Source organism: Saccostrea cucullata, unplaced genomic scaffold (assembly GCF_032062105.1).
Source record: "Saccostrea cucullata isolate Sc308-1 unplaced genomic scaffold, CSIRO_AGI_Scuc_v1 ctg1118, whole genome shotgun sequence".
NCBI lineage: Eukaryota > Metazoa > Mollusca > Bivalvia > Ostreida > Ostreidae > Saccostrea > Saccostrea cuccullata.
In genome coordinates this window covers 66350-82574 of record NW_026925821.1, presented here as the reverse complement: position 1 = coordinate 82574, position 16225 = coordinate 66350, and the positions used below count along the sequence as shown (strand labels likewise).

At 31.4% G+C, this 16225-nt stretch overlaps 1 protein-coding gene across 1 annotated transcript in view; it reads right to left on the bottom strand.

Moving 5' to 3' along the window:
- Positions 1 to 462: 462 nt before the first annotated feature.
- Positions 463 to 16225, bottom strand: part of LOC134269841 (uncharacterized) — a 29794-nt gene continuing 14031 nt past the window's right edge. Inside the window, exons 19-24 of the mRNA XM_062752041.1 lie at positions 15966 to 16082; positions 15495 to 15649; positions 15194 to 15316; positions 11600 to 11714; positions 2400 to 2487; positions 463 to 1918 (exon numbers count right to left, since the gene is read on the bottom strand). Coding sequence (XP_062608025.1) covers positions 1816 to 1918; positions 2400 to 2487; positions 11600 to 11714; positions 15194 to 15316; positions 15495 to 15649; positions 15966 to 16082 — 701 coding nt within the window. The 3' untranslated portion in view covers positions 463 to 1815. The remainder of the gene's footprint in view (positions 1919 to 2399; positions 2488 to 11599; positions 11715 to 15193; positions 15317 to 15494; positions 15650 to 15965; positions 16083 to 16225) is intronic.

Sequence of the window (16225 nt, the reverse complement as noted above, 5' to 3'; positions counted from 1 at the left end):
AAGTTTGAACGAACAATTTAATTTGGAAGGCTCATTGTAGTACATATAACTAGCAAAGGACCTCACTATTCTAACTTTTCTAATCTAGGTCACTGTATATGTAAAAAAAAATGATAAATTATAACATTTAATGTCTGTAAACATTCAATATTCATATAAGAAGGTATTTGGAATTAAAGTTATGAAAAAAAAATCACAATGATATCATATTTTGATTTTTATATTTCTTTCCTCAGTGTTGCAAAAGAAAACGCACTAAAATCTTAAATGCGTAAGTTCAAATTAGAAAAGTAAACTCTGTTCTTAAACACCTCTTCCATTATCGAGATAGTGGCTGATTGTCTGGAAAATGTATCAGACAGAATACAGAATAAAAATATTTTTTTCGTTTGACTAGCTTATAGTGTTTGCAAACGTTGTGCCATCAAATGTTATAAATAATTAATATAAAAAAATAAACAATTTGCATTCCAAATATTTATTTAATATAATTTTATAGTTATATTTTAAAATATCTACATGTAAGCATATACGTAGGTATTAAGTTTCATTAACAAAAACGTCTTTACATAGTACATGTAATAGAGATATAATCTTATACACTGTTAAACATTTCTCTTTCTTCCCTGGCAAAACTGATAATTGAATATATTAAAGCATAAAATAATTATAAAGATCTTCATCTATTCTTGATTTTTTTTGGTTTGAAATTAATAAAGGAAAACTGGCATGCGGATATAATTTTCTCAATTACTAATATCAAATAGCTACAATCGTGATTACATTATATTATTATTTGTTTCTAAATACCTAAATATAATTTTTTAAAAGTTTTTACAGATAATTATTTAGGATTATAACAATTATACAGTCAACAATATTGTCATTGAAAAAGAATGTACATCTTACACATAAATATATAGCCCTATTAAACTATTTTAGTGATAAACGAATATATGCACGTACATAATAATAAACAAAAGGCAATTGTTAATGTTCTGGAAAAAAATATTAAGAAGATACGAGTACTGTCTTAAGTTTCAGTTAAATGTTCAGTAACACTTCTCTGAATATTATGTGCTCAACATGAAAAAATCCAGCATCAAATTTTCAAACTTTTTGGAAAAATATATCACCGACAGCAATCAATAATTGCATGGTACAATAAAAGCTTTATGCATGTTATGATGCAAGCTCTATCAGAGCTTTGTTAAAACTAGATTATCATTAAAGTTTGATTAAGGAGTTAAATTACGCCTCAGTGCTATCATTCATGAAAGATTTTGATAAACAATTTTAAATACCTTTCAAGACGTCCGTAGCTCATTCGGTCTAGCGTTCGCTCCATGTTCGAAAGGTCGTGAATTCAAATTTCGTCCGCGACTTCATGAAACAAGTCGATAAAAAATATTATAATAGCAACTTTTCCTTTGCTATGCGATCGGCACTCGTAGTGGAAGTTGCAGGTCTTTCACTTAAGGCCCTGTGTCATGGCAGGCGTTGGCACGATAAAGATAACTTACTGTTCAATGGCCTTGAGTGCCGAGTAACGGCCCCAATTTGAAGCCTTCACCGGTATATGTAAATATCTCTATATGAGTGAAAAAAAATCTCAAATGGGACGTAAAATAACATTCAATCAATAAAACCTTTCATTTTGACATATCTGCAAAGGCAGATCAAAGAAATTAACTGACTAAAATACATGTAACTACAGATTTAACTAAATGATTGGCTAATATGCAAAATATGTACAAACACAACAACAAAATAAATGCATAGTTATTAATATTGATTAACATCTTAAGAAATGCATCACTGGTATTGATTATTATCATTAAGCATGTGATTTATTTCTATGAATGACGGTCGGGTATCTGCGTCCTGGTGCCAGCACATCGTCATCACGTTGTAATACCTACAAAAATTTAAAATATAACTCGAGTGAAATTGTTTCTGAATCAACTATTTTTGAATTGACAGGTATTATTTTTCACATAATTGCGTTTGTTAGAGGTTCAACTATCTCCATTATCAAGAAAATGCATAATTAATTTAATTCTAGTTGTAAAATGTCATTTGATTGGGTAAAAGATGTCATTTATTTTGTATAATATAACATGCCTACGTCACATTGAGTTATGTCAAAAACTTTTTACTCCGCTTGACGTTACTTTTGAAATATGCTAAATTTGAAGCCTTTTCCAGAGGAAATCATTGTCTACACTAAAATTAACCTATGAGTAATGAAGCTTATTTCAACTATTTTATTCGATATAACATAACTTAGGGCAGTTTAAGCGTCAATTGCCCCAAGTTATGCTATATCGTATAACAAAAGTTGCAATAAGCTTCATTCCTTAAATACATGTAATATAGAAGTAACTGCATGTCCTTACTTATCATATTGAGGTCTCTTTGGTCTTTCTCCATTTTGAAGACATTCCCAAACCTCTTCCTTTGTCTTATTTGGATATGGATCTTCACCTGAAATTTCTTACTTTTTTGAATTCAATCAGATTTGAATGCAAAAACGGTTTTTATCAATTTTACTAGTACATCTTTGTTACTTTATCATGTGAAAAAAATTTATTGAAAATGGTTTTTTTTATTTGAGTCAAACACATTTATAACATATTTTTATGTTTTTATGGATACATTTTGTATAGATATTGCATAATTTTTAATGCATTGCTAAAAATTCCAATTGTATTATTAAACTCTAATTTGTAATGATTTTCAATTTGTTTTACTTAGTATCTTAAAAAAATTTTTTTCGGTTGTAACACTTTTTTATGGTGTTTCAATTGTAGAATATTTGAAAATGTATTCCATAATTTCCCCCTTTTAATTCTTTAATATTCACTAAGCTTGAACTAGTAATCTTTATTTTATTTTTTTTATTATTTTTCTTTATTTTGTGTTTTCATTTTCATTGTTTAATTTTTTTGTTTTTATTGTCTAATTTCAAGTTGTGACGTCTAATTATATATGTATATTCGCAGTGAACCACTATAATTTTCGATAGAATATTTCTTGATAAAATGATTTATCATCTCAAATATTTTTGAAATTAGAGATCAATAACTTTCCATTTGTTATTTATAAGAAATTTATTTCTTTTGAATTTGTTTTTGGTAATGTTAACGAAAGTTGTTTACAAATCTCAATAAATCGTAAGTTCAATTTGAATTCATTATTCTTATTTATGCAAATACATTGACAATAGTTTTGCTTCGTTTGATATTGTAAAAACAAAATGAAGAGAGTTTGAATTGAAATTTGTCAATTATTTTGATCTAATAAATGACGAGACAGATCATGCAAAAAAAAAAACAAGTATATACTGACAAAACGTCAGAGATACTCAAGCTGTAGAAAGTCAACTAGGAAGTGTCATTAATATCCCATAATGGTATAAGATGAGGGCTAATGAGTTCAATCTTCTGTTGAATAAAATACAAAATTCATATATTGAATTTAATTAGAATAAATATAATTAATGGTACTACTTTTTAAGATGAATTTACTTACTCACGTTTAGCAATATTTTATAGAGCATAGTGGCTGTTTCTTAATTTAATGAAATATTTTTTATGTTGATATACATGTACTTCAAACTATATGTACGTTTTTTTTTTGTTTTTTTTTGTTTTTTGTTTTTTGCTTAATGAAGTACATCGATCACGCCGGTTCATCTGGCTGTGCGACATCCATATGAATCAAAAAGAAGTTATGTAGGTTCGTTACCAAAGCTGAAGATAACTAGAACAATCTTTTGAAATTCAAAAAAAAGTACGAGGGAGAATTTATCATTGATGTTATGCTATTATTTTACTGTCCTTCAAAGTGCACATGCACATCATTCTCAGGCCCGTGAGAAGCAATTTCAATATGGGATACAACCATACATTTTCTGGCCATGGTAGTAGAATTTGTTAACGATGGGGTAACCTGCATCACCTTTCAGAGTAAACAGACAGTGGACTCGTCCAATGATGCTTTGTCGGCGTCTGTAAAAGTTACCTGAGATTCCTACGCAAAGGAAAGCGTGAAATCTCGGTATAGTTGCAGCTGCGGAGCTTCAGTCATTGTTCATTCGCCATAGAAAAGAATCCGACGTTTAACGCTTAATATCTTTGACTATACAGACTTTTTCAAAATAAGCTTCATTTTTGTTTCTAGAAATATTTTTATCTACAAAAATAATATCTTTTCGTGTATTTTAACTGAGTAAATCGATGACCTAGCATCGTTTTAGATAACTCAAGCCCCTCTAGGGCTTGAGTAAAAATGTGCATAAAATTAACAAATACATTTTGTTTAGCCAGTTATCATAGGTGGGGCATATATTTTTACCTACTCGCAAATACAAAAAATGATTTGTACAATTGATTTCTCTTATAAAACATTGCAAGAACATAAAAGTAAACAAGAGGCCGAGGGGCCACATCGCTCACCCGAGCAAATCGGCTAGGAAAAATCACAAATTAGATCAGAACTGAAAAGTTTACTGAAAGGGGGGGGGGGGGCTTGAATAATTTAATACTACTGTAGATTGCCTTCATATTAATACAGCATATGACTTTGCTGTTCTTGATGAAAATATTTTTTAAAAACATTTTCTTCCTATACTATTTCTTAGCAAAATTGCTTTGAAGTACTTGAGAAGAAGATTTTTTTTTAAAGATTTTCCCTGTATACTCCTATGCAAAACTTTGATCGAGGATTGTTGCCCCATCCTACCCCCGGGGGTCATGATTTGAACAAACTTGAATCTACACTACCTGACAATGCTTTCACATAAGTTTCATCTTTCTTGGCTCACTAGTTCTTGAGAAGAAGATTTTTAAAGATTTCCCCTATATATTCCAACATAAAACTTTGATCGGGCATTGCGACCCCACCCTACCCTCGGGTGTCATGATTTGAAACAACTTGAGTCTACACTACCTGAGGATGCTTCCACATGAGTTTCATCTTTCTTGGCTCACTGGTTCTTGAGAAGAATATTTTTAAAGATTTTCCCTGTATACTCCTAATATGTAAAACTTTGATCGGCCATTGTGGCCCCACCCTACCCCCGGGGGTCATGATTTGAACAAACTTGAATCTACACTACCTGACAATTCTTCCACATGAATTGCATCTTTCCTGGCCCAGTGGTTCTTGAGAAGAAGATTTTTAAAGATTTTCCCTATATATTCCAACATAAAACTTTGATCGGGCATTGTGGCCCCACCCTACAATATAAAAACTGATCTAGTTATCCCTAAGTGCCCCTCACCATAAGCGGAAAACACCTCGCATTTCTTTTCAAATTATATTTTGATTTGTTTATTGTTACACAGTAACAAAGATAGACATAATTTTAAATGATGTAAACAGAAAAGTACAATTACTTGGCTTATATAAAACCACTACATGTAAATAGAACGTGTGTCCTGCCAGTGTCATTTTGTCCCCTAACTCAGGCACCAGGGTCTTCTATAACATATTTAAAAAAATTCCCATAGTTAAAGTTTTTACACGCTTTTCTTGCATTTCAAACATGAGAAATTGTTTTTAAGATTTCAAATAGTATTAAATTGCATTTTTAGAAAGGCAAACACAAATAACGTTATACTAACGTATTTTATATATGTAAAAATGTCGCGCTAACGCTATCACAACACATAGTACATTTGGGCAATTGTATGCAAAATAAATAAATAAATAAAATAATTTAGTACTCATCATGGTGTGTCATGTTGAACCTTTGTAATAGACCTTCATAAAAATGGCTGACATGGAAAAATGAGCATGTAGACGCACCTGTCGGGGGTTTCGATCAAATGGCACATAGGGGAAAAGATGCTTACTGAATTCACATAAAATATGATACCAACAATTAAATTAGTGTTAATTTTATTTGTTATGACGCATTTTGCAACTTAACTACTAGTATTATAATAGCTTTGAATTTGGTTGTAGGTTTTTCTGCATGCATAAATTACGTCACATTCGCACTCATTTACAAACTGCGCGGAGTTTCCGGAATGGGATGGATTTAGGGTACTGACGGATTATTGGGATTTGGCGATACTCAGTTATACAAATACAGAAATGCTAACAAAAGAATATTTGGCATACAGATATGAATTTATAAAAAAGAAAATAATGTGTCGTATATTTTTGAAATTCCAGGCTCTGGGGCCATAAAACTTTGATGAGCCCACTCTTGATCTCAGTCTCACTTTTCCACTAACATGACTAATACTAGTAATTCCTAAGGTAAAAGTGAACTTAAGATTAAAAGTTAGATCATCAAATTTTATGGCCCCGGAGCCAGAAGACAACATTTATCACTGATGCAGTTAGCATTTAATACAAAAAAATCCTCTCTGAAGTTTGATAATTTTTTGCCATTTTTAAGCAGGCCTATTTAGACAGTTTAAAGAAAGGTAATATTGCATTCTAAAATTTTAAATAAATTCTTCTTCCACGACTGAAGATAAATATGTTTTCAAAATATAGGAAAAATTATTTACAGGTTTCTTAGACCGGTAAATACAAGAAACAAATTTGTAATCTCAGGGACCAAATTTAGGGAGATGCCACTTAGAAGTTTTTAAATTCTTTGGAGTCCTCTTATAGTGCACATTGATCATTATTTAAAATTTGAAAAATTAAATTCATGTCAATGATGTTTTTAACTTAAGTAAATAAACATCTTCAGAGTGCTGAAAACAGACAGAAAAGTGTATCTAAAAAAATATATTGTTTGATTTTTTTCAAGGCCTTTTTACAAGGCATATTTATAAATGTCTAGCTGGAAAACAAATTACCGGTATTCGTTATTATCAATCCAAAGTTTTAACATAGACTTTGTTACATACTCTTCAAAGTTTATTTTCAAATTCCTTATATATATATATATATATATATATATATATATATATAGAAAGCACAAAGAAATTCACTTTTACATGGATACCCACTTCCGCCCCAGCCCGGGGTTGAACTTTCGACCTTCGGAATCTGTCTTCTAGCAGTGCAGGAACAGCGCGCTAGACCGCTCGGCTATCTAGGCAAGTCAAAAACCTTGCTTTCGATGCCGATGGAATTCTCGCGGCGCTGCCCTACACTACACGGTCATTGAGAATAGAAGTGAGATACAGTTATTTGGACATTAGTTTTAACAGAGGATTGTTACCAATACATGTTGTAATGAAATTAATTATTATTTATAAAGCACATTTTACAACAACTCTTTCTATATTAATATTTCTTCACGTAGGTTATGTTAGTTTAAGAGTTGCTGTAAAATGTGCTTTATATACATATATATATATATATATATATATATATATATATATATATATATATATATATATATATATATATATATATATATATATATATATATAAAATTAAAATAAAAAAGGCAACACAGATTAAAACGTTAGCGCTTTCATTACATCTTCAGACGTTTTACACATGCATTCTTTATCCTGACTGCAATGTCTTACAAAACTATTAATACTTTAAAAATCATTATCTATAATTGAATCTGACAGCAAGCAATTAAATGCTTGCAGTTTGTTCACACCTTTGAAACCAAATCCGACATGTGTTTATACTCTTAGCCGGAGAATTTTTATTTTAATTTTACCTATATAAAAACCGGACACTGTGAAATTTTCAAATTTGGATATATATATAATATATATATATATATATATATATATATATATATATATATATATATATATATATATATAATTATTTCTTTCGTTGTGAATTCTTTATTTTTAATAATAGAAACCACAGAATAATATTTTTATTACATGTATAAATAAAATATGTAAACTAGATTAATAGCTCTTAAATGTATACACATGTATGTCTGTATATAATTAACAGTATAAATGGATCAATTTTTTGACAATAAAAATAGTCTTAATATTAATATTAACTCATCTCCAATTTCTTTGGTATGACATTGATTAGATGTCCAACTGTTTTGCATATTTTTCATAAATGCGGTATCGTAAATTCTAGAGGAGTTCCGACAGAGTATTCGATGAAGTGGTCAATAGCATGCAGCGAAATAGGTACAAGTGCCCCGCTGTTTTTCATCTTTTTCAACAGTGATAAGTAAACACCAATCGGATTTATAAAATAGGGACGGTATTATCACTCTCTAAATAGATTTTTTTTAATTTGATGAATAACAAAAACAGAGGGGTGAAAAAACTTGTGATAATTTACGGTGAGGTTTGGAGCTCAGTAGAGACTATTGTGCCTTAGACGCCTCTATTTTGACCCCTAATTCGTTAAATTGCATATTTCAATTCAAGCAGAACGCCTCTTTCTTTTTTGTTTCAGTTATACTGTTCTGTTCTTTCCTTGCTTGCGATCGACGTTCAAACCGATGACGTTCAATACACATACATGCAGGTCACGATCTCTGTCGTAGCCAGTTGTTTATATTTTACCCTCGCTAAAATAGTTCGGAGCGTAGGGATACTTCATATCTTATTCCCACTCAGGAACTTGTATTAAGCATTTGTAAATCCATAAAACTCTACTTATTGCTTGGAAATCACAATAAATACTTTTAGATCTTGTTTTGTGACTGAAATGCTGATTTCAATGCATGTATAATCAGAGAACTATATTTCTTAGAGAACTGATAAAAATTAACGTTTTAATATTTCCTATCAATCTTGCAAGTGATATTGTTAACATATTAGCAACCTAACTCTGATTTGATTCTTGCTTTCTAAGGTACCGTCCCGTCATGTGTTTTCGTGGTATTTTTTATTTTTAGGAATAATCACACAATGCGAGATCTAAATGACGTCATATTTGCTATAAATAAAGGGGAACCCTGTGCATGTTTTATGACCAAATGTGAAACCTTTTTGCCTTTGCCAAAATAAAATATAGCGAGTGAGTTATGTATAGTTCGCAAATTTGACAATTTGCGTAATATACGCTTAATCGTCGTGTTTTTAACTAGAATACCAAACTTACAAACTAATAGCCGGCGATCCTGCATATCATCGTCTGCTAACTATCCATACGGCTACCGGTCATGTGACAATAATTTGGAATTTCCCACTTTTGATATTTTTTCTATGGTGATCTAGTAACGCCATTTTTTATATAATTTTCAAAGAGAAAATCGGAAGTGTTAAAAAGATATATGATAAATAAAATATTGTGCCATTGATAATTAATTGAATTAAACATTTAATTTCTTTAAATATACATGGAATTTATATTTTAAAACATTAAACATACAAAAAAGCTTTACAAAATTACTTCTAGGCCACTCTTGAGAAAGAGAAATTTTTTACATTATTAAGCAATACCGCTTAGGCACGCCTAGATAGATGTGGTCTTAATCAACAACAAATAAATTTCCATGTCAAATAATGTAATCATTTTGTCAATTAACTTGTATTTTTGACATTGTAAAAATGTTAAGGATTTTAATCGACTAGATTTCCATAGTTTACTTGTTTTCAAAATACCACGAAAACATATGACGTCACTAAAAAAATCCAAAGAGCAACTATGCAAGAATTCAATGACCTTCTGAACAAATAACAAATGATATGTGAGTTAAAATCATTTCAAAATAAGGAGAATTATTGTTTGTTTATGTGATAATTAGCAAACATCTCAATTATTCAGTCTTGAAGCACTTTATTACAAATTTACCGTAATGCCACGAAAACTCATGATTCGAGGGTATCATATTTTAAGGAGGCTGGGGGTCAACAAATTAATCATAAATTAACCACCAGATTTAACTTATTTTTTTACATACGGTATCTTAAGCTGTCAACTATCATTTGGCAAGGAAAAAATTCAGATATTTTATTTTTTAAATTTGATCATTTTTTATATCTTTATATGGAGCTCTTCTTTTAAAGGAGATAAAAATAGTCTGAAAATGGCTGCCACACCCCAGCCTCGTTAACAATAAGAGTACTGAAGTGTCCCTAAGAGCAAAGATAAATAAAAAATTGCAAATGGTAGTGATCACAGGGTTCCCCCATTAAAGCTGTAGAGCAGCATACGAGGCCGACTTACGTCACCTCGAAAATTATTATTATTCTTTACTTGTACGTGTATTTTCTACTTTTGTATTACACAAGTCTTATATTTGACTCTTAATTATTCATATTTTACGATGGATTACCATTAAAATTTATAATGTATCATTTGCAAGTATTAAAAACTAAATGGAATTTAGATAAATTGCAAACTGAAAAAATATGAAATACAACATACATCAAATATATTATAGATACATTAAATTATACTTATAGAAAATCAATCAAATAATTACATTTCGAATGCAAACGAATTGGTGATAACAAATAGAGAATGTACAATCTCAATAATAATAAAAAATGATAATATAGAAATATTAGAAATCAAAAGCCTGACGCCACTGAGAGTCGATTCGCTCGAGGTTACAGAGCTCTTTCATACAACTGGACACCTTATATTCAATTTATTTTGCATCCTGAAAGATTAATCATCAGGGTCCATGTCTGGTTAAAAATCAAGGGCTTTAATACCATCTCATAATCGATATTTTTCTTATTAATGTAAAGTCTAGGTTATAAATACACAAATAAGACTACATACCGTTACAAAAAATAAACATTTTTACAAGAGATCCGAATACTTCTGTTTGAATTTATAAGGGTCACCTCGTAAGTTTATGTAACAACTGAAACAAAAGCTTTTTTGCTGGAACTATTAAATTTGACGATTGAATTACATTGAAGAGTGAGTGATAACAATTTCAGCTATGGTGACAATGATTCACTCGCTCCGCGGAGCCGACTCAAAACAAGAGGTCCAGGGACCACATCGCTCACCTGAGCATATCGGCTAGTGAAAAGCTCAAATAGGATCAGAATTGAAAAGTTTACGGGGTTTGGGTTGGGGTTGGGGGTGGGGGCTGGAATTTTGATAATACTTGAGAATGCCTCAATATCAATACAGCATATAAATTTGCTGTTCTTGAGAAAAAGGATTTAAAAGATTTTTGATTTTTGATTTTTTGATACCCAGTTGTTTCCCGTCCTAGACCAAATGGTTATTATTTGAACAAAATCTTCAATATATGAAAACGCTTACATGTCAATATGACTAAACATAGCTTTTCTGTTCTTGGGATATATTCCTTTATTTCATATTGTAAAACATTCATCCACCAATGAGACCCCACCCTACCTTTGGGGGTTATGATTTGAACAATTTTAATTCTACACTAGCTGAGGATGCTTCTATACAAATATCACTAATTATCACAAATTTATAATTATCTCCCCTTGGAAAAGGCGTGATCCTTCATTTGAACAAACTTAAATCACTTCATCGAAGGATACTTTGTGGCAATTTGAAATTGGCCCAGTGGTTCTTGAGATGTAGATAAAAATGTCAAGTTTACAACGACGACATTACGACAACGACGATAGGCGACGGACGGATTTTGATCAGATAAGCTCACTTGAGCTCAGGTGAGCTAAAAAAAAATCTACGCTAATCAATCCTATTCTCCGGGTATAAAATAATAAACATGCACCTAAACTGAATATTTCCCATAAAACGATACCAAACGACCAGACGTCACTCTTGGTAGTCACAACTGGGGGATTTTCGAAACATTCTGGTGCCACTGATTTGAAATGAATTTGCTCCTAAAAGTAAAATAAGATTTAAAATTTACAATCATATTGCATGGCATATTATACGATATTTAAATTGATACCCTTAACTGTCATCTATAATAAATTAACATGGTTACCAAATTCTATTAAAGTTATTTGAATGACATTTTTGTCATGGGAAAAAATTGAATTGTTGATAATTGCCTTTATCCCAAAAATAAGAAATACTTAATTATACATGTATGGTTAAACATTAGAGCAGAGGGAAAAAATACTAACAAAACCTGCAATATTTTGCAATGGATGTACAGATGTGTGCCAAAAGTGAAGATATTTTTTCTGTAAATATTTCATTGAAAAGAATACCCAGGTATTTGATAAAATCACTGGCATAACAACATTTCTTGCAATATTTTACATGCTCACAATTAATTATATAGTCAACATTGATCTTTGGTATTTTAACTGATGTTAAGTGATGAACTATTTTTTTACTGAAAAATCAATATGTAATAATCTTTTAGTTTAAGTATTGAAATGATTAATGCAATTGGGAAAAAATCGGCATTTGCCAGTGATTTTACAAAACGTTGTTTTCAACAAAAAATATAAAATCTCTTTTGTCACAGACCGGTGTTAAATTCCATGTATATTTCATCACACTTTTCAAAACAATTTATCCCCGTGGGGATCCGAGTTAGAATAGGTCCTCAGTACCCCCTTGCTTGTGGTAAAAGGCAACTAAATGGGGCGGTCTTTCGGATGAGACGGTATAAACCCAGTCCCCGTGTCACAGAAGGTGTGGCACGATAAAGATCCCTCCCTGCTCAATGGCCCTGAGTGCCGAGCATAGGCCTAAACTTGCAGCCCTTCACCTGCAATTGTGACGTATCCATATCAGTGAAATATTCTGGAGAGGGACGTTAAACAGTATACAATCAATCAATCAATCAAAACAATTTAATAAATATTTAATAATAGATAAATAAAATTTGCTCGACACTTTTAGCTATTTAGTGATGAATCTTTTTCGTGCCAACATCTACTGCGATACCAGTCTCAACGTCCAACATTGGGATGGGAACCCGCAAGGTAAGGATTATCCCCTTACTCTAGAGCAAATGTTCGAACGTACAGCGCCACTCTGAAGATATATCTTTTTGTACACTGCATATTAGATATTTACTTTGCATTTCGAAATCTATGCTTTGAAAAAAAAATACAGAAAACAATATTTATATGTTGTATTTAGAACATACTCGGAAGTATCGCGTTTCATGGTAAATATGTGGTATAACAAGTTATCATTAGAAGTAAAAGTGGTATAAACAATAGTCCAATCGACACTTTGCAACAGTTATGTCCCTTGGTCGCCATCTTAGGAGATAAACCCATACAATCCACACAGTAGCCTTCGTAGTTTTCAGGTTTGTAATTTCGTCATTTGTCTTCAAAAAAGCTTTTGTGTACTGACTGCCCCAAGATGGGGCTATGCATACATTAAAAGAAAAAAAATACAACACAATGGATTTATCAGAACACGCCCAAATATTTGGTAGCATAAAGAGGAGAAACGACGTTTCTCTCCCTATTGACCTTTTGGTTGACCCCGCAAAGGGAAACAACTTTTGCAAAGTGTGGATTGGAATATGGTTTAAATTGTCATTTTACAAAGTCAGATTAAATAATGAAAGTTTATATTCACAGCATCTAAGCTTTAAAGCTTTGTTTTAAAATGTTTAATGTACTTAGGCCATGTTTGTGCTTTTAGAAAAATACTAAGGTCTGACAATCCTTCATGAATAACCCATTACTTTATGAAGACCATCAATACTTTTTTCAAAAAAAAAAAGCTTTTTGCTTATTCTTATGATAATATTTCAGTATAACCTGCTTATGGTGTTTATGTCTTCAAACTTGATTATTCCTTTTCAAACGATTGTTTTGCCTACGATACTTTTATGCGCCCGGATCGAAAGATTCCATGATCCGAGACGTATATTGTTTTTGTCCTGTCTGTCTGTTTGTTTGTCTGTTTATCTGATTCTTTGTTTGTCTGTTTGTCTACAAACTTTAACTTTCGCCAGTACTTTTGAACCTTGAATTAAAGAGACTTCATATTTGGTGTGCATTCTCCACTAAATAAGTTCTTTTAAATGTCACCAAGGTCAATCACCTTGTGACCTTGACTGTGACCTACATGCTAAAAATAGTTTTTTCTGCAAACTTTAACCTTCGCCATAACTTTTGAACCATAGCAGATATAGACTTTATATTTTGTATGCAAATACCAATGATAAAGCTCTTTTAAATGACACCATTGTCAATGACATTGTGACCTTGATTGTGACCTATACGCTAAATATAGCTTTATGTGTCGGCAAACTTTAACTCTTACCATAACTTTTGAACGAAGAAAGATACAGACTTAATATTTGGCATGCATACTCCAATAATTAAGCTCTTTTACATGACACCAAGACCAATGACCTTGTGACCCTGACTGTATCCTATATGCTAAAAATAACTTTTTTAAACCTTCACCATAACTTATGAAGTTTGAGAGATAGAGACCTCATACTCGGTATGCATACTTCTGTAATCAAGTTCTTACAAATGAAACCAAGATAAATGATCTTGTGACCTTGACTGTGACCTATATGCTAAAATATTTTTTTTATCTTTGTTGCCGCCGGGCGCATAGTGTTTCACAAACACATCTTGTTTCAATCATGACATACTACTTATTAATACTTTAATGTTACGGGAATTTTGATAGCATCGTTCAAAGTTGGATTTTTGCAAATTTTATGTTTGTTATGATGATTTTGTCAGCAAATATTACCGGGTTGTCCTTAGGCTGACTTGTTTCATACCAGTTGTGAAGCCTTTGTCTTTCTACTGAATTTCACTGCGGAATATTCTGTCTACATGATGCATATATAAGGTCAATAGGGGATGCTTACTCCTCCTATTCACCTGATCCCAGCAATGGAATTTCCAGAGGTCAGACTTTTACGCCCTTTTTACATGTTTGATTTCGTGGACTTTTTCATATCGATCATTATTAGTTTTCTTTACTTTTTACATGACATGTGAATAATAACTGTAGTCATGTATGCAAATACCAGGAATTTTCTTTTAAAAACTTTTCTTTTATATCGATCGCTATTCGTTAACATTTCCTTTTTAATGTTTGGTGTTGGACTGAAAACAGTCCAAATATCTTCTTAGGATTGTAGTTGCGTAATTCTTTTTCAAGAGAGACTTCATTTTCTATCGTGTAAAATATCTCAATTTTATTAGAATTCACAAATCAAGACACACACACACACACACACACACTCACACACACACACACACCCCCTCACACACACACACACTCACACACACACACACACTCACACACACACACACACACACACACACACACACACACACACACACACCCCCTCACACACACACACATACACCCTCACACACACACACACACAGTTTAATAAACTCACTTTTCCATCTGTGTCAGTCTTTGGTGTTGGACAAAATCCGTATATTTTTGGTATCAGTTCACTTCCTGACGTCGCCGACTCATTCAAAAGCACATTTCTAGTCCCAAGTCTTTGATGCACCACCTGTAAATATCGGTCGATCACTCGATAGATTAAATGGTTTGATGGATGGATAGATAGAAAGAGATAGATAGAGAGATAGAGAGGAAGAGAGAGACAGATACAGTGTAGATAACTGGCTGGCTGCAAAGAGAGAGATAGTGATAAATAGATTTTTGAATGATACTTGATCATTACTTACCTCTTTTTCTTCCAAATATACCATTCCATCGCAAATTCCATTCGCTATTTTATAAAGCTTGTTAAAAGTTCTATCATCAGCCTTGTTCCTTTCATTTTGTAGCCAAATGTCAAGTTGACCTTTGTTGCAATATTCAAGCACTATATATTTTCCGCCTTTACATAAAAATATATAATAAATTAAATATTAAGTAAATCTGATCTTTCAGAAAAAAAAACTGTAAGATCAATTAATAGAAAAAAAAATTAAATGTAAACTGTACATTGTACTTTAAAATACTTGAATATTAATAAAAATTCTACTTTTCTATTAAAACTGTACAGTAAGACAATAAATCACAATAAAATAATGTGACTCCGTCTTAAGAAAGCTATGTTGTATTCTTTCGTTTGACTTTTGAAAAGAAAAGTAGTCAAAAAGTTGGATTAAAATAAAAAGAATAAAACTTGATACATTGAAATGCACTCTTACGGATCTTGTCGTTAAGTACAGCTCCAACAAATCTCAAAATATTTTCATGTTTTCCTACATAAAGGTAGTAATCAATCTTGGCTTGCATAAGAACTTCGTCTGTGCTTGTGTAACCCTCTTCAAGAGAACAGGCAATTTTCATCATTTCAATTATGCAAAGATTAATAAGCCTTATTATAAAATAAAATATGCAAGAATATATATATATATAACCTGTATTTGTTGATAATGTTACACTTTGATTCAATGTAAATGTATAA